Below are 24,846 nucleotides of genomic sequence, written 5' to 3'. Positions count from 1 at the left end.
TTATGTTCTCTGATGAAAGTAAATTTTGCATTTCCTTTGGAAATCAGGGTCCCAGAGTCTGGAGGAAGAGAGGAGAGGCACACAATCCACGTTGCTTGAGGTCCAGTGTAAAGTTTCCACAGTCAGTGATGGTTTGGGTTGCCATGTCATCTGCTGGTGTTGGTCCACTGTGTTTTCTGAGGTCCAAGGTCAACGCAGCCGTATACCAGGAAGTTTTAGAGCACTTCATGCTTCCTGCTGCTGACCAACTTTATGGAGATGCGGATTTCATTTTCCAACAGGACTTGGCACCTGCACACAGTGCCAAAGCAACCAGTATCTGGTTTAAGGACCATGGTATCCCTGTTCTTAATTGGCCAGCAAACTCGCCTGACCTTAACCCCATAGAAAATCTATGGGGTATTGTGAAGAGGAAGATGCGATATGCCAGACCCAACAATGCAGAAGAGCTGAAGGCCACTATCAGAGCAACCTGGGCTCTCATAACACCTGAGCAGTGCCACAGACTGATCGACTCCATGCCACGCCGCATTGCTGCAGTAATTCAGGCAAAAGGAGCCCCAACTAAGTATTGAGTGCTGTACATGCTCATACTTTTCATGTTCATACTTTTCAGTTGGCCAAGATTTCTAAAAATCCTTTCTTTGTATTGGTCTTAAGTAATATTCTAATTTTCTGAGATACTGAATTTAGGATTTTCCTTAGTTGTCAGTTATAATCATCAAAATTAGAAGAAATATACATTTGAAATATATCAGTCTGTGTGTAATGAATGAATATAATATACAAGTTTATTCGCTGTTGCCGTGGATCCATCGCTGTTGCCGTGGATCAACAGCGATGTTCGCGCGGCACTTAATGTGCGGACCTCCGCTTTTAATTCCGGGAACGCGGAGGAGCATAAACAAGCCAGTTATGCCCTCCGAAAAACTATCAAAACAGCAAAACGCCAGTACAGGAGTAAGATTGAAGGACAGTTTAACACCACCAACTCTAGAAGCATGTGGCAGGGAATTAACATCATCACGGACTTTAAAGGGAATAAAAACTCCGCCATGAACCCCGCTGCCTCTCTACCGGATGAGCTAAATACTTTTTATGCTCGTTTCGAGGGAAATAATACCGCCCTCGCGGAGAGAGCTCTCACGGCCGAAGCTACAGAGGTTAGTTCACTCTCCGTCTCTGTAGCGGATGTAACCCGATCCTTCCGACGGGTGAATATCCGCAAAGCCGCGGGTCCAGACGGCATTCCGGGCCGCGTCATCAGAGCGTGCGCGAACCAGCTGGCTGGTGTTTTTACGGACATTTTCAACCTTTCCCTCTCTTTGTCTGTAGTCCCCACATGCTTTAAAACATCCACCATTGTGCCTGTTCCAAAACAATCGAACATAACTTGTTTAAATGACTGGCGTCCTGTTGCTCTGACCCCCATCATCAGCAAATGTTTTGAGAGACTAATCAGAGATTACATCTGCTCTGTATTACCACTCAATCTTGACCCGCTGCAGTTTGCTTACCGCAACAACCGCTCCACTGATGATGCCATTGCATCTACAATACACACTGCTCTCTCCCACCTGGAAAAAAAGAACACTTATGTGAGAATGTTGTTTGTAGACTACAGCTCAGCATTCAACACCATAGTGCCCTCCAAGCTAGATGAGAAACTCCGGGCTCTGGGCTTAAACAGCTCGCTGTGCAGCTGGATCCTGGACTTCCTGTCAAGCAGACGCCAGGTGGTTAGAATAGGCAGCAACATCTCCTCATCACTGACCCTCAACACTGGAGCCCCGCAGGGCTGTGTTCTCAGCCCACTACTGTATTCCCTGTACACACATGACTGTGTGGCAACACATAACTCCAATGCCATCATTAAGTTTGCTGATGACACGACGGTGGTAGGTCTGATCACTGACAATGATGAAACAGCCTACAGAGAGGAGGTGCACACTCTGACACACTGGTGTCAGGAGCACAACCTCTCCCTCAACGTCAGTAAGACAAAGGAGCTTGTGGTGGACTTCAGGAGAAAAGACAGAGAACACAGTCCAATCACCATCAATGGAGCACCAGTGGAGAGAGTCAGCAGCTTCAAGTTCCTGGGTGTCCACATCACTGAGGAACTCACATGGTCCGTCCACACTGAAGTCGTTGTGAAGAAGGCTCATCAGCGCCTTTTCTTCCTGAGACGGCTGAGGAAGTTTGGAATGAACCGCCACATCCTCACACGGTTCTACACCTGCACTGTGGAGAGCATCCTGACTGGCTGTATCTCCGCCTGGTACGGCAATAGCACCGCCCACAACCGCAAAGCACTGCAAAGGGTGGTGCGAACTGCCAAACACATCATCGGAGGTGAGCTTCCCTCCCTCCAGGAAATATATACAAGGCGATGTGTGAAAAAGCTCGGAGGATCATCAGAGACTCCAGCCACCCGAGCCATGGGCTGTTCTCACTGCTACCATCAGGTAGGCGGTATCGCAGCATCAGGACCCGCACCAGCCGACTCCATGATAGCTTCTTCCCCCAAGCAATCAGACTTCTGAACTCTTGATCTCCCACGATCAAAATACATCAGCCCTGCACTTTATTACCCTTACTCTTATATCTCACACCGGACTGTCATAAATTATATTACTGTCATTATATTATGTCTCTCTTAACAACTGACTATCAACCGACAGCCTGAATGTCAATACAGTACAATACTGTACATTCTATAAATATACTTTTTTCATATATATTTTAATTTTTATTGAATAATGTGTATCTATATAGTATCTATATAGTAAAAACAAAAAAAAAAAAAAAAAACAAAAACAGCATATTGTATACTGTACAGTGTATGTTATTATTTGTATATTGTTGAGTGTAATTGTGTATAACAGATGTTTAAATTGTGTTGTGTTAATTTGATGTTTTAAGTTGTGTAATTATGTATAACAGATGTTTAAATTGTGTTGTGTTAATTTGATGTTTTAAGTTGAGTTTAATTATGTATAACAGATGTTTAAATTGCGTTGTGTTAATTTGATGTTATTGAAAATTGGTATATGTCTCATCACTGTCACGACTGCTATGTTGATCGGAACTGCACCCAAGAATTTCACACACCATTGCACTTGTGTATATGGCTGTGTGACAATAAAGTGATTTGATTTGATTTGATTTGATTGAAGTTTCACTTTTTGAATGGAATTAGTGAAATAAATCAACTTTTTGATGATATTCTAATTATATGACCAGCACCTGTAATATAATATAATATACAATAATATTATATAAGCTAAATATAATAATACAATATTTTATATCATATTTTTTATAAAATATATTTTGTATGAATAAATTAGGACATAAATATCTTACTATTGCATAATATAATATAATATTATTTTGTCCGACACGACAGGGTCCTCATGGGCTTAAATTGCACACTTAGAGACAGATCCACTAAACCAATCAAGTCGCTGCATAAAATGCACAGTCGCAGGCAAGAGCATTGCATTTAAGAAGGGTTCGGATGTCAGTTCCAATTTCAGCAGGCCTGCTCAAAATGGTGTGGGATTGATCAGGGATTTACATCTTTAAGCAGGTGGTCCCTATGGTTGTCAAAGCCAGACAGGAAGAGGGAAGAGAGGCATGATTGCTGCAGCCCACAGTGAGTCTAAACTCTTTAATAAAAAAAAAGACCCTGTCAAAATTAAATTTGGCACATCAAAAGCCAGTCATTAAGGCTCATAGCCTCAGCATCAAATTACCAGCCTTTTAATGCTCCTTGAGGAATTCCATCCGACAAAGGATAATTTTAGCAATTCTAAACTCTGCCTTACTAAGTAGGATTGGTTCCAGAGCATGAGTACTTGGAGTCGATAATGGCAAAGATCATTGGAAGCCAAAAATACATACTAGTATTCATTAGCGACATGATTGAGTTGGTAAATTAACTGACTTGCATTATAATGCTACCATTAGAGTTCTACTGACCGCAAGGAATCGGTTCAACTCAGTCCCTTTAGTTTAAGTCACAGCCACAAACCATGATTCCTATTTGCTTGTCAGTTGCATGTGGTGATATAAGAGGGAGGGACATTCTCATTCAAGAGAGGATTTGATCGGACAAAAACCTGTGTAGTGCATGATGAGTGTAACCCACGTCGTGACACGAGTGCAATCCTCTCTCGCACCCTGCGACCAATGGAAGTGACCACAAGGAGGATGCATTAATTTCAGATATGGACCAGTTATCAGAAAACTAAACTTGCTCAAGAGACAGGCTCGACAATAAGGGGAAAAGGAAACGACAACAACACTGGCTGTAGTAGAAACAGTGCCCCCCTCCTAATTGTCATGTTCAGAACAAATCGCATACGATGCAAGTAATCTGATGGTTTCTCACCCTGGTTCTGTAAGGTGCCCATGAACTTAGCTAACAGTTCATCTCCATCCTCTACAGAACCATATACTGACTCTAGCAGCTCAAGGTATATAGCAGGCAAAGCTGGAGGATGTATGTGCTTCACTATATCCGTGGCTGGAGGCAACAGGCTGTCTAAATTCCTCCGCGTCTTATGCAAATCTGAAATGGACGGATCACTTAGCATCACTCGATCTTGGACTTGTAACAACCGTGACTCATGCTCTTCTAGGGTTTTCGAAAAGACTATCAGGTTGTCAATAAAGACTAATACCTATTTCCTGTTGAGATTACCAATGCACTGATCCATTAGCCTCTGGAACGTGCTTGCCGCATTTGTGATCCCTTGAGGCATCCTATTGAATTCCCAGAATCCAAGTGGGCATACAAAAGTGTTTTTGCACTTATCAGTCTCTTCTATTTCGATTTGGTTGAACCCGGACTTTAAATCTAGCACCGAGAACCACCTCGAGCCTGTGAGCACAAAAAAAGCCTCCTCCAATTTAGGCAAGGCGTACGTATCCTTAATTGTCTGGGAATTCAATACAATCGATACAAAGCCGTACCGAACCATCTTTCTTTCGGACCACCACTATGGCCGAAGAAAAGGGGGATTCCGACTCACGAATGACTCCAGCAGTCATTAGTTCTTGAAGATGCTTCCTAACAGCATCGATATCTTGGGGGTGAATCGGATGCGCCCTATGCTTAAAGGGTGTCTCGTTATTTAGCCTAATTTTGGTGCTTCACCTTACTTGTGTGACCATAGTCAAGATCATGTAAGGAGAAGACCTCAGGCATAGAATTCAATAGGTTCGATATCAGCTCCTTCCAGTCCGAGGACAAGGGAGAATCTCTGAAATCATAGGTAAAGTTAGCATGGGTAGGTGCTGGCTCTTTGAATTCACCACTTGATTTCTGGGATGGTTTTTCTAAAATCCCCTGTACTGCATGGATTTCAGCCAACACGGCTTTGGGGGGAACTGTTATATCCATTTGAGTCCCATTTTTATGCAAAACTGACAGCTGAGAAGGGCGTCTATAGGGTAAAGTGTGCAGACAGCTTGAAACCAACAGACCACTTGAGAAAGGCACTGATGGCAGCTCAAGAGTTACCCATTTGTCTGTAAAAGGTATATAACAACGTATCTATAACATTTAGGGCAGCTATTTTTACACCTGGTCTCCGTATGCCCCGCTACGGAGACTCATTTTAGTTTAAAGGCACAGTAGAGCTCTTGTGCAGAGAGTCCCACTGGGCCTGTTGCTCCCTTAGCCTGCACCGCTTTTCCTCGACTTTTGAGGGGTTAGCAGCATTATCGCTGTTGACGGCCAGATGGCCATCCTCTCCGCATTGAAAACAATATCCAGGGCGAGGCCAGTTGGCCATTAGTTGGGCCCTTCTAGGACCTCTACATGTGTCGGTCTCAAATCATTTCTGAGAGGAAAAGACTCATGAACCAGGAGCTTCACGGGGGTAATCTCTCTGAGTCCTATGAGCAGCACTTTGGGCTTGCAGTACAGCAAATTTTCGCTGCAACTTAGCAATTTCTGACTCATCTGGGTTATCGCGCTTCACCTCTTGAGTGAATGACGCTTCATAGTGGCTACCTGAGTGCATAACTCTTCCACTACTTTCCTCAATGCGCTCAACTCAGTTTCCTCAGAGTGACCCTTTGGGCGCTTCTGGCCTGGGGGCTGCCTTATAGTAGCAACCTGGGTCTGGACTTCTGCAATTCATCTTTTTAGGAGATCGGTTTCAGAAGCGACAGAACTCGGTACCTCCTGTGAACAAGCCGGCACTTGCTGAGCAACAGCTCGCGGTTTCGGGTAAGCAACAGGAGTCTTCGATGACCTGACGTGCTTCTTCACACGTTCCTCCTTGGAGGCATGTTTATCTTCCTCCGTTCAAATTAACACAACCAACTCGGCAAAAGTGGGTGGCTGAGCTTTCCTTTTTTCTAACTGAAGGTTGGCAATGAGACCATCATCCCAACACACTCTGCAAAACTGTTTCAAAAGGCAACGTGATCCCTCTCTGCAATGCCCCCCTCCTAACTGTCATGCTCAGAACAAATCGCAAGCGATGCAAGTAATCTGATGGTTTCTCAACCTGATTCTGTAAGGTGCCCATGAACTTGGCTAACAGTTCATCTCTATCCTCTACAGAACAATAGACTGACTCTAGCAGCTCAAGATATATAGCTGGCAAAGCTGGAGGATGTATGTGCTTCACTATAACCGTGGCTGGAGGTAACAGGCTGTCTAAATTCCTCCGCATCTTATGCAAATCTGAAATGGACGGATCACTTAGCAGAAGGTCTACACTTGCACACCAAGTGTCAAAGTCGGGTTCATTTGGAGGACGCGGGCTCCTCCCTGAGAAAACTCTAAGGCGGACTGAGGCTTACTGTGCTATTGCAGTATCACCCATCTTCACTATGTGCTCTACTATCATTCTCTGAACACCTGTTGGGTCTGAAATGCTCACGGGGAAAACATGGCTAGTCATTACTGTGACACCATCAATGGTAGTTTCTGAGTTGGGGGAGACTGCAGGGGCTACCGCTCTCTTGGTAGGGTCTTTTGATTCTGGGTTTTGCATTCCTATTGTTTCAGCACCGGTCAACAAGGGCATTGGGGAGCAACACATGGGTGATGGGACAATTGCCTCGGCACTCCGTGAATCATCATAGCTTGCATCTTGTGCTCCCACTGGAGTACGGTTAGAAGAGTGGGCCTCTTGGAGTTTTTCCAACTCCTTTCGAAGCACATCTGAGAAGGGCCTCCCACTCTCTTTAGCAAAAGCCTTCAATGTTCCAATGTACCCCCCCAGTGGCTGCACCGCTAGCCGTCCGGTTATAAATGCTAGCCAGACCTCGTACTTGAAAGGAAACACTTGGGTTCAAAAGGCTTCCCAAGGTTAAGGGTAACAAGGGCGTTAAGTCAGAATTGCAGAGCTATGAGCATATTCCACTATAGCATTGCGATGGAACTCAGAAGCTGGATCGTTGATTACCAAATTGCAGCAGATCGAGCTATACTTCTGCAAAAATGTCTCCAGCTCATTGTCTACATCGGTCAATGTGAGACCCTTGAATATGAGCGCATTCACCACGTTCACATTTTCTCTTTCTACGATTTCCATAATTACAATGTTAAATAAACACTTGGTGTTTTTTTTTTTTTCTCTCTATTTCTAATTTTCTCTTTGTTTCTGCCATTTCCTACAGCTGCCCTTGTTGCTATGCAACTGTCTCCTGGCTGGCTCGCAAACTTTTTGTAACGCCCACCGTGACGCGAGTGCATTCCTCTCACGCGCCTGCAATCAATGGAATTGAGCACAAAGGAGGATGCACTAATTTCAGATATGGAACAGTTATCAGAAGAATAAACTTGCTCAAGAGACAGGCTTGACAACAAGGGGGGAAGGAAATGACAACAACACTGGCTGTAGTAGAAACAGTTAAGATGTATTGAAGAACAAAACATTAAATGAAAACAACATCACAACATAATACACGAGACAATAATTACTTCTCCCAATTTAGACTCTGAAATTTGCCCTTTCTTGTAATTTATTGTTAATTAGTTCCCAATTTTAACTACTATTGGCTATTTTTAAATTCCTTTTGACCTATTTAAACTAAAATAATAATAATAATAATAATAATAATAATAATAATAATAACAATAATAATAATAATAATAATAATAATAATTAACCTTTATTTTCTAATTTAGATAATTTAGAAATTAACTCATTCATAATTAGTTTATTCCCTTTTTGCTAATTATTAAATAATTGTTCAATTAATAACCCTTTGAAATACTGTTGAAAACAACCAAAAAAATTAGAATCACATTAAATCAAATTGACGTTTACAATACCAGTCTCAATATAAGTTGAGATTACATTCAATTCAGTGTCAGTGTAATGACACTGCTTCCCCAGAATTATTTTCCTTTTCACGTTATTCAGTTCTGAACAACACAGTTCATGTGAAAATGCACAATCCTACCACTCCGTTGATTTTCAGATCCTGATCCAAGGTTCAGTCCTTGTGTGGGTATGGCTCGCTAGTTCCTGCACCGCATTGACACCTTTTAGTGTGAGGCAGGGACAATTTGAGTTCAGAATCCTCTTTGGAAATCAACAAATATTGAGCAAAATGTGATCAGCATCCAACTCAGGGGAAGATAGAAAGGAAAAGAGAGAGACAAAAAAAAAAAAAAAAAACTCAACCAAGAGAACTTGATTTCAATTAAAAGAAAGTTTCCCGAAGAGCAAAAAATTTTTTTTTTTCGTTGAATCCGTGTTAGCACTCACTCAAGATCGTTTGACTCAATAACGTTCAATCTACACTTCTATTTCCAAATATCTGTCTCCTATCTCTGAAATCCAACTTTTAGTTATGTCCTTTTTAATCTATTTTTCTGTTTTAGGGCTTTTTAGATGGCACAACAGAAGCAGCTTCATCAGCCGTGCTCTTCCCAAAGGAGCTCTCTCAAATCTCTCGCTGTCTGCAATGACGCAAGCAGATACAGGGTGGAGCAAGCTTATCGTTATTCTAAATTAAACTTATTTCTTAACTTTATACATTTTCTTATTATCCTCTCTTCAAAACAACACTTAAACTCTACAGATATTAATAAAATAAAAATACTCAATTTACATATTTATGCATACTATAACACTTTCTTTGTCTCCTTTTTTCTAGCTTCAACTTGGACTACTAGTAACATGGGTTACATGAGCAATCAATACTTTTGTCCATTTTACGATAAGAGAAAGACTGTTCATTTAAAATGTGTGTATCTGATAAAAGTGAATTTTGTCAACACTGATAAGTACGCTAGTATATAGATGGCTTCAAAGCTAGCAAAAATGGACCAAAAAGTACACAACTCTAGTTTGATGTCATCAGGTCTTTAAAGAAACTGACATTATTTGTTTTTCACCTCACTGCACACTTGACCTTTAAAGGCACTGTTTTCCAGCCGTGATTTTGGGACTGCTTTACAGCAAAAGCATGCAATGATAAGTGGTAACTCTATTCAGCTAATTCAAAGTGTAGCTGAAGCCACAGTTTCAGCCGCTGCCCTAGATGATGCCACTTTACAGCTGCCTGATTAACAGAACTACATTCCTTCAGCTATGGCATGATGGCCCATTTTAATTTGAGTTTATCAGTTTGTCATTCTTGACTTCTACAAAAGACAGAGCCCACACACAAACACGTATTTATTAGCAGCCAAAATTTACTGGACCAAATTAGTACACTGTCGACTGAATTTAGGGATTTGTTTTCTTCGAGGCAGCTGCTCAGCTTCTAAGCAAAACAGAAAGTGGCTGGAAATGTAAAAATGTCAACTTTCTTATGCTCTCTTACTCTTTAATGAGAGATTTTTTTACAATAAACAAATCCCACACTGTCAATGCCCAATCCCATGCTGCACCGCTGCACAGCACTGTGGGACTTGTTTATTGTAAAAAATCTCCCAAACAGTACTGTTTGGTATGCCTGAGCTAAGAGTCACCCTGGCTAAAAATCTCATGGTCTTGCGCCTCAGCATGGCTACCACAACAGACCAACTGTGCCAAAGGCACCATGGTATGGAGATTTGCCAAACAAGCAATGAAAATGTTAGAACATTTCTTCAAACTGAAGTTCAAAACAGCTGACTTTAAGTATGTATTTGTTTCAGTCAATTCCCTACAAACAAACTACTGAATACGCGGTTCTTTTTGACAGGACTTGCATTGAATTTAGTAAAGATTATTAGGTGTGGCACATAATAATAAAGTGCATATAATAACTATATTAGTAAGGGCAAAAACATAAAAAAATAAAAAATAAAAATTAAATTGTGGGTTTTCAACTCCAAAAGCTTAGAGCATCCATAATTATTCACAATTAGAATTGAAAATGAAAAGTTCCATTGGGCCACCATTATTCTTGAGACCTTTTTCTATCTTCACTCCTGCATTCAAAGATGCATACATTACAGAATTGTAGCATAACACTGACATTTGCAGAAGCAGTAATTCTAAAGGTCCCCTGACTTTAGGTTTAAAATGGATTTCCCTCCCTTAATCTAAAATTAATGGTAACTGTAAATTGCTGGGCAAAATCATTTCAGGGCTACTTTTATGTAAAAGTCTACTTTGCTAAAAAAAAAAAAAAAAAAAAAGGAGAAAAGGAGAAAAGGGCAGATACCATCTAAAACACAAAGACTTAAATATTCAGAATTTAAATGCATTAATATGGAAACAAAACCCAAAATACACTACAAAATGTACTAAAAAGTCAATATATTGTCAAAAAACATTTACACATCCACAACCTAAAAGCACTGAACAAAAGCTATGAAATTCTACATCGTTTATAGCATATTCAATAATCAGACCAAATCTGTATATTTAAGACATAGAAGCAAGAATGGATTGCTGTTCCTCTTTTTATTTCAAGCCTGTATGACTTACTTTCTTCCCTGGAACAAAAAAAGCGATGTTAGGCAGAATGTTAGCCTCAGTCACCATTTATTTTCATTGTATGAATAAATAAATAAAAAAATAAATAATAATAGAAATTACATGAAAGTGAATGGTGACTGAGGCTAGAATTCTGCCTAGCATGTCATTTTGTGTTCCATAGAAGACATAGGGCGAATTCCAATCGAAAGTGATCATCCCTATGCCCTACTCACTACGAAAGACAGACCTCTTGATGTGCGTACTCTGAATTGAGCATGGCATTTCAATTTGAATGTAACTTTCACTAAAAGTACATTCTTACTTTTGTTTGGAACGACCCTTCAAGTGGCATCCCCTTCCCCAAGTGCCCTTCAAGGGCGTAAAAATGCTGTTTGGAAAAAAACGCCCATAGTCATACAGGTTTGGAACAACATGGGTGAGTGTATTATGCTGTTTTTTGCTTTGTTTTTTTTTTGTGTGAAATATTCCTTTAAGAAAGTACCAGAGAAAAGTGTGTCAAATACAGCAGTCTACTCCTCTATGCTCCACTGCTTTCTGAGCCAGGTTGAAGCTCCACATTTAAGTACCTCAGGCTATTTGCTATTCAAGCACAGTTGGCTTTGCAATTTGTGTCCAACCAAAGCAAGCATGATCCAGACGCTGTCCCCCACCCCCCTCCCCTTCTATTAAACATGCTGGAGCAGAAACCGGCACAGGCTGTCTTTGGAGAGATTCTTATTTGAGAATGGTCATGGCAAATGCACATTATAATTGGTCTGAACATGGGACAATAAATCTTGATATATTTATAACAAAAAACACCCGCGTCATCACTACAGCAAGAAACAGGAGTGTAGGAAAATAAATGATGAACATAGGAGGAGTTTGGGACCACAATTTGTGTAATTAAAAGTAATATATTTTTTTATATAATTTTTATAATTGGGGGTAGAATGGTGATGTTAAGACTAATATAATCAGTCTACTGAGTCTACCCTGCTTCTTAAATTTTGCTGTTGTTATGACAATCAGTACACATTTTTCGTCAGCTGTACTTTAGAATCAACAATAAGCGTTCGAGTGTGCAAAACATTGTTTCCCGCAATTGTGTTTCCCACATAAGTGCATTTATGCTACCTCTGTGCATTATGAAGTTTGTGTAACTGCACCTTTTTCTGTATAAATGCCAGGATGCAAATTAACACATACAAAATTTTACTTTGGCAAGTAAAATAATGGATTTAGTGGCCTTTTGGCTGGTAACTGAAAGGAACTGCAACATTATGCATAGTTTAAATATGAAGAACGACATTCGGACCCTTTAATTTAAGTTACTTGAGCGAATCAAATCAAAGACAATTAAATGTTCTATTAAAGTGACTTTTTCATAATGACTGAAGTGTTTGTTTTTACATAAACACAAAGTTCCCCTCCTCTGTTCTTCCATCTGCTCATAATTTATATAATATACATTAGGGTTGTGCAGTGAAGCAATTATCTGTATCTGTATCTCTTCATATTGCAAAATTATCTGTATCTGTATCTGTTTTCGGATAGAACCGAGTGTGGGAGGGGCTTAAACCAGAAGTGCATCAAATCTAAATGAAAATCCCATTTTTAAATGTTACTCTATTACATTTATAGTTTCTATAAATAAAATATGCATTGTATATACCTATTAATAATAATTATAATCATAATAATTTCTTCATCATCTTCTTCTTAATATAATTATTGTTATGGTATTATTATTTAATTAAAATATTGTTTTATTATTTTTTTCTTACCAGATGAAGCTGAATATTTAGGCTACATTAACTGTGGAATATGTTGTTAACTGTAGTTTCTCCTCGTATTTCTGGCATTAATATCTGCCAAAATAGAATTTTTGTTTATGTCTGTTCATGTATAACAACACTATACTGGATGCATGAGGTGTCAAGCAATTGTGAAGTGTCAAGCACATATTTTGCAAATAAATACAAACTATTGTATAAATACAAATACAAACATTAAAATAAATGAAAATAAATCAATATAGCCTACAAACAGCGAAAGTCCTGTAGGTCTATCTATCAGGAATTTTTACTATATACCTGAGGCTGATTTATGTACACATATTTTAACATAATGTGTAGGACATCATTATTTGGTTACATTACATGTGTGGAATTAGCAAAATGCAGTAGAATAAATGTCCTCTCTAGTTTTTCCAGAAAAGAATAGCGGGATAATAATAATAATAGCAATAATAATAATAATAATAATAATAATAATAATAATTTTACATTTATATAGTGTCTTTCCAGAGCTCAAGACACAAATTTAGTACATTAAAAAAAAAAAAAAAAAACGAGTATGTTTCAGTTTCTTCGAGATGGAATATTCTGAATGGATGTATTGTTCACTCTATGGAGCAGTTTAACCTTTAAGGGGCATTTAAACTTTTTTTGAGAATAACATCTTAACCAAATAATTACCTTAATCGATGATGTGGATATAAATGTGGTCAACTTTAAGAGACGGGCAGACGTGCTCCACTGTGAAATCATCACTTCAGGTCAAGAATTTAACATAGCACTCAGGTTGATTTATAAATGAATACATGGGAATCATTATGTGTGAATCGTGTGATACATTAAAATAGACATTTAAAGACGTGAAAATGTTTATGATGTAGTATCTCAGTTAATGTTACTCTCGACAAGCTCCAGATGCGCGAAATAAATGAAGACTGCAAACGGAGGCCATCCGATTTGAAATCACACCATGCCCATTTACATTCATAAGGTTTACAATTTAGTAATATTGGCTTCACGGACTCATAAAATCATTGTAATTTTGGATGTTTATTTAAAATGTTGCTTTATCCTTCTTGCTTCGTGCTTCTTGGTTAATCAGTCAAATTATTCGGATGAATTAGTCATTCGTATTGAAGTTATTATTAGTGCCTGTCTGAGTATGGTATTCGGCTTTGGGCACATACCCAATATACGTATATAATTTATCATTACAACATTTACTATCAGTACATCTGGGATACCTACAATTTGCCTTTCTCCTGAACTCGTGTTGACACAAATGTGGAATTGGTTTAAACCACAAAAAATGAGAATTATGTTTCCTATAGAGACTGGACAATATATGATGATCTGTGCTGTTTCCCATCAAACTAAATAGTTCAATAAATTAAATGGATATTTCATCCAAAAAATATAACTTTCTTTCTTTTGAAGAATACAAAACTTTAGACAGAATGTTAGCTTCACTTTCATTGCATCTTTGTTCCATAAAATGAAAGAGAATGGTGACTGAGGTTAACAACATAAGGCTGAGTAAATTATGACAGAATTTTAATTTTTTGATGTGAACTATTCCTTCAATAATTCCATAATTTTTTTCTCCTATTGGCAGGTATGGCAACATGTCACGGTGAGCTCATAAACGAGAGTGAAAACCTGATTGAAAGAGTCAAACCCTTATGCTGTTTTAAGTTAAATAATAGAAGAAAAGATATGAGGATAGAAAATAAAGAGCTGAGAAGAACAAGAGCAAACATGTTCAAATGTTCAAGGACTTTTAAAATAAAAGGCTGTCCAAGGGATCTCTATCTGTTGTGCCTTGCTAATCAAAACAACTCATTACATACAGGCAACTATAGCCATTCTTTCATATATTCACCCATGCACGCACATTTACACACACAAACATACACACATACACTCAAACACCAAGCAAAGAGACACAAGGACACTAGGACACATGAAAACATCAAAGAGACTCATGCAGAGGCACACAAACACACACACATTTGCATGTCACATGTAGAGCTATCTGACTGGTGCTTACCTCTGCAGATGGGCACTGGGAAGTCCCAAACAGCCGCATTGCCTGCACTGGTAACACAGGTGAGCTGTGGATGGCCGTCTAACACGTAGCCGGTTACACAACTGTAGCGGATCTTGTCTCCCAAATTGAAACGTGTCCCATACAAGATGCCTTTGGGCGGGACACCAGGGTTCCCACAGGAACTGCTCTGCAATTCTAAGAGAGAAAACGGTTCGCTTTTAGCACTGGATTCATGAAAAAGGAATTAAAGATGTCATACAGGCTGATACATAAGAATTGTGTTTTTGCCAGCCATCAAGCATTTTGTGCAATTAATTATTGGCTTCCGAAAATGTGAAACCATCAAAAAGAGACATTTAGTAACCAAACATTTAAACTTTAAAGAAAAGCCTGTTGTGTTTTTCTAAAAGAAGGCAACATGATCTGAATATATCGCAGCAAAACATCAAAACAAGTAATATGCTATAATAATCAATAATAATAAATTTTCCAACTCAGCATATGTCACATTAATTATTTTGAATACTGTTGGGCTCAGTGGTTGAAATGGCCAAGATTCATTGGGGGGACCCTAGATGGGGAGTAAGGGAGCATTTGAAGATCAGATTAGAGAAGACGTTTTGGTTGTCTACCTCAGTTTAGTGCTCTGAAAATTTAGGAATTGTTAAACACATATAGAGGTGAATCCTGTTGTAGGGGATTTTCCCTTAAAAAAAAACATAACCAGTTGGTTACTGTGAATTCGGCGACTGTACTGGAGGTCGTAAATTCTTTAGCTAATATCAATCTGTGCTTACTTAAATTCTAACTACTGCCCCCAGTGGCCGAAGCAAGAAGTATTTTTGAACGTAAAGGCATGTGTGAGCTCTCCACACAGGGGTGACAAACGTGAGTTGTTTTCAGTTGACATTGATGTAATACAGTGAAGAGGAATGTGTGTTTTATTGCTCCTAAATCCCAACCCCAAACCTAAGGGGTGCTTGTCAGTAACTGAAACAGTAAAAATTTGTAGCAACATGGCGACTTTTGAATTTAAACTGCAACCCTCTTTGAATTCACTCCACCTAGAAAAATATTTTTTAAGGAACAGCTATATGAAACAACAGCATAAGGGCCCTTAGCCAAAGCAACTACGTTGAAATGCTAGTTAACGTCTAGTTCTTGTTTATTTAGTCCCCTCAACCATATTCTATCCTTTTTACTGAGCAAGTACTATCAATAATCTTTTACAAAGCATTGTCCTATTGCACAATATGTTATGCTGTCATATGCCATTTAGCCGCTCTCCATGAGGCTTCTATTTTTCTCAATGAGTATGTATTTATTATTAAGTAATTACAATTGCTCAGCAAGTTATGGATTTTTTTATAATATTCTTTCTTATAATGTGGTCTGGAGCTTCGAAGTTCGAACAGGTAAACTATAACCCATAATATGGCTAGCATTATTTCTTAATGGCAGAGACTGAAAAGAAAACCATTAAAAAAACAAAACAAAATGCTATTACATCTTTAAACTAACATTTAAGATGTCTATTTTTTTTATTTTAATTATTTTTTTTTTTTATGTTGGAAATTATGAAAATGTGCTTAGAGATAGCTTTTGATAGACTGGGCTTCTAGAGCAAAACATGACATGATCACAGACACATACATACACATTCCGGCAGCTGAAAAGGTCCATAGTCATATCCATGTCCCCATTTATTCACTTGGAAACTCCCTTTATTTAATATCCCTAATTAATCTCACACAGAGGCAGAGAAACAGGCAGAATTAAAAAAAAAAAAAACACACAAAAAAAACGGAAACTATCCTATCACCGAACATGCCCCTCCCTTGTAAAGACTGTGGCCCCTTATCTCAGGATGTTATGGATGGGTAGTTTAAAGATCTCGAGGGTGATGATTGATGTGTAAATTACACAATAAGATGCACAGGAGAATAAGAACATCTCTCTGTGCTCTCATCATGTTGATTATAATCTGCAGAAGCCAGATCCACATTTAGGAAATGAGTGTCGGGAACAAGCATCCAATCGTCACAACCACATTGGATATGAAAATGCGTTGCATTGGAGGGATTAAATAAAAAAAAAGCATAAATGTGATAATCTTGTGTCGGCAGAACAGGCATTAAAAGCCCTTGAGGGCTGTCAATTTTGCCATTTAGAGTGGTGATGGATCACTCGAGTTTGCCATTGATGGCGACAGGAATATCAATTAACCGAAAATGAGAGATCCTATGCATCAACGGAAAAGACAACAAAAAATGGCCAACTGTCCATGTCACAGTCTTTAATTGTTTTAAATGTCTATGTATTGGTCACTTTATAAAAGTAGCAGGCTGTATACAATGTGGTTAATGAACACTTTTCACATTTTTGGGTTTGGAAAATTATAGTGGGGTAAACTTCAGCGGCAATGACCACAGCACACACCCTATTTACTCCAACTGCAAAAAATAAATAAATAAATAAATATAAATCACTAGTACATTTTCATGACTTTCCGAAACAGGAAAACAATAGAGAGAGGGATCATGGCAGTCGGAAGAAAGAAAGATGACAAATTTACTGTCACTGTCCCAGCAGCTGCATTTGAAACCTATCACACAAATGTGACTTTTATATATATATATATATATATATATATATATATATATATATATATATATATATATATATATATATTCTTTTTTTTTTTTAATTAATGTCAGGGTACCATAATACAAAGAATAAATAAATAAATTAATTTACACTAAATAAACAAATCAAAAATCTAAATTTTACACACAAATAAATAGATTTAATGTAGCCTACACTTGTCACGAACTATTCTGTATTTCCCCCATCTTCAAGAGACTCTTATTTTGAAATCACCTTCACTACATTTCCCAAGATGCACCGTTATCATCCTCACCTGTATTCTCTCATCGCTATCTTAAGCTGTTTTGTGTTAACCATCATATGTACCTTTATTTATACACTTCATGTTCACCTATTAGTTGTCTAGTCTCGTCCATAGTAGCATTCATGCTAGTAGTTCCTTTGTTCTTCAAGCCTTGTGTTAGATGTATTTGTATATTCTTCTACATTAAATGCTACATTTGGATTCACTAACTTCTCTCTCTCTCTCTCTCTCTCTCTCTCTCTCTCTCTCTCTCTCTCTCTCTCTCTCTCTCTCTCTCTCTCTCTCTCTCTCTCTCTCTCTCTCTCTCTCTCTCCTGGCTCATTGCTGACAACCCTCACATGTGATGAGGACAGTCATATCAGTTGCCTATAAAACTTTTTTTTCTTTTTTTTTTTCTATACACAAGATTTACGCATTTCAGTTTTATAAGAACATTCCATAAAATTGTACTGAAATTGTGTGAATTCTTTTTTTTTTTTTGCTATTACACAGTTCAATTTAATGGAATTGTTCACCCCCTCAAGGTGGCTACCATGTTGAGATCACATGACAGGCCATGTCTTGTATTTTGAGAGATATAAATAATAATGTTTACTTTATATAGTGCTCATAGAATTTTTCAAGACATAGGCACATAAAAAAAACAAAGATGTACCTAAACAAAACAAGCAAACCAAATAATAACAACAAACACAATATATTAACATATTTAAAAACAACATAACAATGAAGACCATAGCACAGTCCTCAAAGTATTTTTTATTTATTTTTTATTTTTTTTATTTTTTTTTTTGTTTTTTTTTCTAACAGTATGGTATCTTCTATGTGGCATTAAGAGAAATGCTTCATATTTGCATAAAGACTTTTAGTCTGAGCCTTCTTACTGCCTTTCAGTATGATTTAGGAAAGGTTATAAATCTTCCAATAATCTCACTGATAAGACCATGTGACACACGAGACACACCCGAGGGACAGTCTGGCCTTCTCCAGGGGTCTGAGCTCTCCTCTCAGGAGCAGTGTGAGCTACAGTGACAGGGGGATAACATCTAAGCTTGTTAATGCCCTTCACTGGCCCATCACCAACCCCTCCTCAGCCCTCTTAAAGAGTTTCTGTAAAAGATCACCACTGCCCTTCAAACTGCTGACACTGTTGGATTCAGTGTCAGGATCACTTAGATTTCTCCTCTGAGGATGCAGCATAGAGCAGAGTAGTTCTTGTGGAGCTCTAGGACTAATTGTGATAACACCAGGTCACATATTCAGAAAGTATTTTTGAGGCAATCTGTACAAAACAATATTCATCAAAAGAACAGCAAGTTCTCAGGCTTTCAATGGGTAAGATGCACTTAAAAAGGCTTATAATGAGAAAGTGCCAAGACCACAGTTCTTTAATCTTTTTTTAAAAAGATAATGCAGTGCCTGTATTAGTTCCTTCTATTCCCTTTTATTAAGAAACATCCTGGTTAAGATGCAGTGAACAGAAATTTCATTAATTACATAATTTCGGATGCTTCTCGCTCCAAATGTCTGGTTGTCAAATTTAACGGGGTACACAAATTTTGAGAAACCCTGCCAAAGCCATACATTGCACAGAAAGAGCAATTTATTGTCTGTGGCAGTAGTTTTCTGGCAAGTTTGCTTGAACTATAATTTAAACTATTCTGAGATCTCAGTGACTGTGATGGCAAAAGTACTTTTGTGAACTTAGTTTAATATTTTATTAATAGTGCAAGAAAACCAACTCATAGATTAAAATACCTTTAAATCTCTGAAACATAGATGAATTGGGAAACTGACGAGTGTTCTTGGTAAATGTTCTAAGGTTTTAAAACAAATTAAGGCTAAGTTTCATGTATCCTTCAGTTTGAATATGTCTTACCTCATGTTTCTTTTAAGTCAATTATAATTGTATAGCATTTTTCACAATAATGTTTCAAAGCAGCTTTACCGAAAAAAGTATGAGTTTTTTTTTCTAGTAAGACCTTTGATATTAGGGCAAAAATCATATTCTTGATAATTTTTGTATTGTTGTCCTGTAAAAATATCTAAAAATCCTTAAAACAAGATCAGTTAGATTTATCTTGTTTTAGAAACAACACTGCATAAGATATTTAGGTTTTTCAGAGAATGTATTTTTAACATGTGTATTTTGTCTTACTGTACTGGCAGAGTTTTTATAATCAAAACAAGTGAAAAATCTACTAGTGCTGAAGAAGTAATCCAAAGTATTTAGAATACGTTACTGACCTTGAGTAATCTAACGGAATACGTTACAAATTACATTTTACAGCAGGTATTCTGTAATCTGTAGTGGAAAACATTTCAAAAGTAACTCTCCCAACCTTGACAGTAGACAAAACAAAACAAAGCCAGTCATCCTCTGGCAATGCACACATTGCAATATACTGTATGTAGTAAGACAATGATAAAAAGGATAGGATATTGATTTAATTGTACAAATAACCAGATAACTAAAGTTTGTCAAGACAAACTTTGATGTTGGCTTGACAAAGTCTGTTTAAAAAAGTTTAATAAGCCTTGAAGCCTGTAAGTAAATAAGTTGGTAGGTTAGTTAGTTGGTGTAGCAAAGACTCCGGGGCAGTTGTTTTAAGATCCATGTGCAGTTTAATAAACGTATGAACAGTACAACAATGTAGCAAAATAAAAGGATAAACAACAAAACAGGCAAGGGTCCAGTACACAGGAGACAGTCCAAGAAATGCAAACCAAGTAAATCCGAGAGACAGAGGGGTAATCCAATAAACAGGCAAAAGGTACAAAACCTCACAAGCAGGCAGGAGTCAAAAACACAGGAAGAACAGGAACGGTAATAATGCTCAGAACTGCAGACTAGGCAGAACAAGACTTCACAATGAATGCAGTGAAACAGAGAATTTAAATAGTCTGGGATCATATAAAACAGGTGAGTGAGTAATCAGTCAGAGTGGGGAATATGGGAAATGTAGTTTGTGAAGGGAAAGCTAGAATTCCGGAGATGGAGACCTCTGGCGGCGTTCTGGAGAGATAGCAGGTGCAACAGTTGGTAAGTAAATAACTTGGTAGGTTAGTTACTTAGTTGGGAAGGATGAAAGGGAGTGAGTATGGATGGATGAATGGATGGATATGGGATTTTACAGAGATTTGATCATCCATTGGGTGAATGACCATAATAATCAGTTAGATTTATTAACCGGACTAAATAAATTACAAAAGTCAAAGCAACCCGAGTCAGAACAGCCTGGGGGTCTGTGCCAAGTTTGGTGGATTTAGCTTGAAAGCTCTAGGAGGAGCTACAATCAGAAATTTTGGTCATGATTTAGGGATTTAAAAAAAAAATAAAAAATAAAAAATAAAATAATAATAATAATAATTAGCTCAAAGTGTAGAACAGTGTGTTGTCTTGAAAAATCCAACATTCTGCTCTGTACTTCAAGCATATTAGGATTAATTTATAAGTTTACTCTAAAATAATTGATAGAGATGCAGCCATCAGTGAAGCACCCCTCACTATCTGGATGTTATGAGCTGTGTACTTTCACTGATATATTAAACAGAGCTTCAAGAGTTAACTTCAGGGTTGAAAAAGACGGTAGTTTGGGAGATGGCTTTAAAGATGTAGAATTATCTTGCTCTCTTATCAGCAAACCTCCATTTGGGCTGGCCATTCATCACAGTCCTGCTGCCACAGACATGTAGCATTGGGCCTGGACCTTGCAGCTTGGACTCTTGGGTGACAGAGCATTTCCTGCCCTCAGTGTTCCATCTTTAGTACCAGCTAATATGTGGTTTATCGACTGCATTGTAAAAGCTGGATGTACTTTCAAGTGTTTCTGGTTAAGATGAAATTTGGTCCCAAAAGGAAAGCAAAAACCTTTAGCATCTACGTGGGTGGATGGCAAAGCATTATTAAAAAGTGACTGATTCTCTTTTGTCTTTAAAAATAGCACAATGTTTCTTGATAAATTGGGCATAATAAAAGCTAGGGGAATTTAGAGTATAAATGAAATAGCATTTCCACAACAGTTACTCTTTCCTTTTTTTTCTAGTTAAAGGTAAAGTGTGCCATTTCTAAGCCACCAGCAGCAACAAACAAAATAATGACTGTATTCAAACAGGTTTTCAGATCTATTGGTGCATTTGGGGATGCACTGACATTTTGGCCAGTGAAAAATTTGGCCAAAAATGGCATAAAATTATATTTTTGGTTTCCAGCTGAAAGAAAAAAAGAACGGCGAAAACATTGACTGGAAATTTGAACAGAAACCATTCAAATTAAAATCTGGTAACAGAAACACTCACATAAAAAAAAAAAAAAAAAAAACATTGCTTATTTTGCACATTAAAGTCCACATTAAAGTGATGATCTCTTGGTCATTAGTGCAATTATAAAGAGTGTTTTTCAGTACTCTGGTATTGTGTATTTTTAGTGTGTTATGGTCATTAAGCTCCAATATGACATAAAATAAGCATAAAAGCACCATTAAAGTAGTCCATATGGCTCATGAATTATATTCAAAGTAAAAAAATAAAAAATATTAAACCATATTTCTCAGCGAATAATCAGAGTAATGGCAGGTATATTGTAAACGGGATCAAAGGGGTTTGCCCAAATCATGTAAACATCTGAATCTGATTATTCCTTATGCAGTACTCTGACTATTGCAATAATCAGAGTATTGATGTACATGTAAACGTAGCCATTGTTTACATGTATACCAATACTCTGATTATAATCCAAGTATAAGCAATAATTAGATTAAGATGTTTACATGATTTGGGCAAACCACTTCAATCCCATTTACATGCTACTCACTATTATTCTGATTATTCCCTGAGATATGTGGTTTTTAATGGGTTTTTATTTTAGGAATTAAAAAAATGAATGAAAAATATAGCCTATCAATTAATATTTTTATATGTATTACAACAACTTGTTGCAAAACTGTATCTTTAACTACAGCTTGGCATAAGGAAAATTAGTCAGTCAGTTTGCAAGTCTTTTTTGAACGATTGATTAAAAGAACCAGTTCACAAGGGTCATTTTTGACTACGCTGGATGTGCTGTCTGTTTTGATTCACTAAAAAGAACTGGTTCATAATAGTGATTTGTTTGTTGGACTACACTTGTTGCTCTGTCTGTTTTGACTCACTAAAAAGAACCAGTCCATAAGAGTAGTTTGTTTATGAATCAGAATACACGTGCTGGATGTTGTTGTGTTCCGCCATCGAGGACGAACTCGATAGAGGCACAAATTCAGACTTTCAATTTAGACTGCAAATGGACATTATGTTGTCTTTTGCAGTGGGCCTTTAGATTCTGCAGCAGGGAGCACCACTGCTGGAAAATTTGGAAAGAAAATGCTGTTTCGTGTGAGCCTGAGAAATAAGTTAATGCAGCTTCTTCTGTTTCGCAATGTTTACGAACCAGCGCTTGAATGTAACATCATCTGTCTGCAGCACTGGCACAGATGCACTTTGGTCAGAGTGAAGGAAATGTGACTAAAGCGTTTACATGCCTGTATAAAGTGATTAAAATAGGAGTACTCCACATATCTTAATGTAATTGTATTTATTTATCACATTTGCACATATACAGTGAAATTCTTTTTTTTTTTCCACATATCCCAGCTAAGCTGGGGTCAGAGTGCAGGATCAGCCATGATACAGCACTCCTGGAGCAGATAGGGTCAAGGGCCTTGCTCAAGGGCCCAACAGTGGCATCTTAGCAGTGCTGGGGGCTTGAACCCCTGACCTTCTGATCAGTAACCCAGAGCCTTAACCGCTGAGCCAGCACTGCCCCATCTTACTGTGATATACTGTATCATTACTCTGATTATTAGCATAATCACAATAAAATAATTGCAGTATTCTGTTTACATGAGCTACAGTTTAATCGCAGTATTGCCTTAATCACATTATAATTGCATTATGAGGGTGCATGTAAACGTAGTCAATGAGTCAAAGTTCCTTTATGATGTGATAATAAAACTTGTTTAGCAAACATTGGCAGAGACAGACGTTCAAAACACGGTTAATAATACTCTCTTTCATACACCTGAAACAAATAACATGCTAGCATTGCAGCATCGTTTATCATTTAGCTAGATGTTGTCAGTGGCTAAGTTTACATGTACACCAATACTTTGATTATTGCAATAATCAGAGTATAAGGAATAATTAGATTAAGATGTTTACATGATTTGGGCATACCTCTTCAATACCGTTTACATGCTATTTGCCAGTACTCTGATTATAAGCTGAAAAATGTGATGTTTTAATGCTTTTTTAATAAATACATTTTTATTACAAAAAACATAGTCATAAAAATGTATAAATACTTGGCATGGGAAAATTAGTCAGTCAGTTTGAGAGTCATATTGAACAATTTATTTAAAAAAACTGGTTCATAAGAGTCATTTTCGACTACACTAAATGTGCCGTCTGTTTTTGATTAACTAAAATGAATCGATTCATTAGAGTTTTCTGTTTATCGGACAACATTGTTTGCTCTGTCTATTTTGATTCACTAAAAAGAATCGGTTCATAAGAGTCACTTGTTTGTGAATCAGAATTCATGTGCTGGATGCTGTTGTGTTCTGCCCACGAGGACAAACCCATTAGAAAGACGTACTTGCTATTTTTAGCCATATACAGTCTTTTTATCTCACCAATATTCAATTCAGACTGCACATGGACATTTACAACATGGAGAAATATGTTTTCTTTTGCCATGGGGCTGTAGAATCTGCAGTTGAGGAGCAAGACGTCTGGAAAACTGTGCAAGAAGCCGAGAGGTAAGTGCAGCTTCTGTTTTACAGTGGCGATTTCTCAGGGCCAGCAAAGCCTTCTCTGCTGGCCTAACATTGCAAATAAATAACTATTTTTCATCCTTTCATTCTCAATCACCTTTTTGCCTATGTATGTTTAACTGTGTTCCACTCTTAATTAATCTACAAACAAATAGAGAAAAATGAAATGTTCTTCCAGTCAGAATTTATTTCTTGATGCTTACAAGCAAAGTGTGACTACTGTTACAAAAATTGCATGCCCGAAGCCAAGCTCATTCGCCGAAGCCAAGCTCATTCGCCGAAGCAGCGCGAGTTTGAGCTCCACCCCCTCAGGCCTTCAGAATTTCTTCAGAATCCCTCAACAGTGTAAATGAATGAGCAACTATAGTCAGATCGTCAGATT

The 24,846-nt window shown here is 37.7% G+C and overlaps 1 protein-coding gene across 2 annotated transcripts in view; it reads right to left on the bottom strand.

Moving 5' to 3' along the window:
- csmd3b (CUB and Sushi multiple domains 3b) overlaps positions 1-24,846 on the bottom strand; it is a 715,228-nt gene that overhangs the window by 423,549 nt on the left and 266,833 nt on the right. For both annotated transcript variants that reach the window (XM_051664389.1, XM_051664390.1), the window contains exon 4: positions 14,745-14,939. In XM_051664389.1, coding sequence (XP_051520349.1) covers positions 14,745-14,939 — 195 coding nt within the window. The remainder of the gene's footprint in view (positions 1-14,744; positions 14,940-24,846) is intronic.

Source organism: Myxocyprinus asiaticus, chromosome 30, assembly GCF_019703515.2.
Source record: "Myxocyprinus asiaticus isolate MX2 ecotype Aquarium Trade chromosome 30, UBuf_Myxa_2, whole genome shotgun sequence".
Taxonomy (NCBI): Eukaryota; Metazoa; Chordata; class Actinopteri; order Cypriniformes; family Catostomidae; genus Myxocyprinus; species Myxocyprinus asiaticus.
The sequence above is the reverse complement of the archived record's forward strand: the minus strand, read 5'-3'. Positions and strand labels throughout refer to the sequence as shown.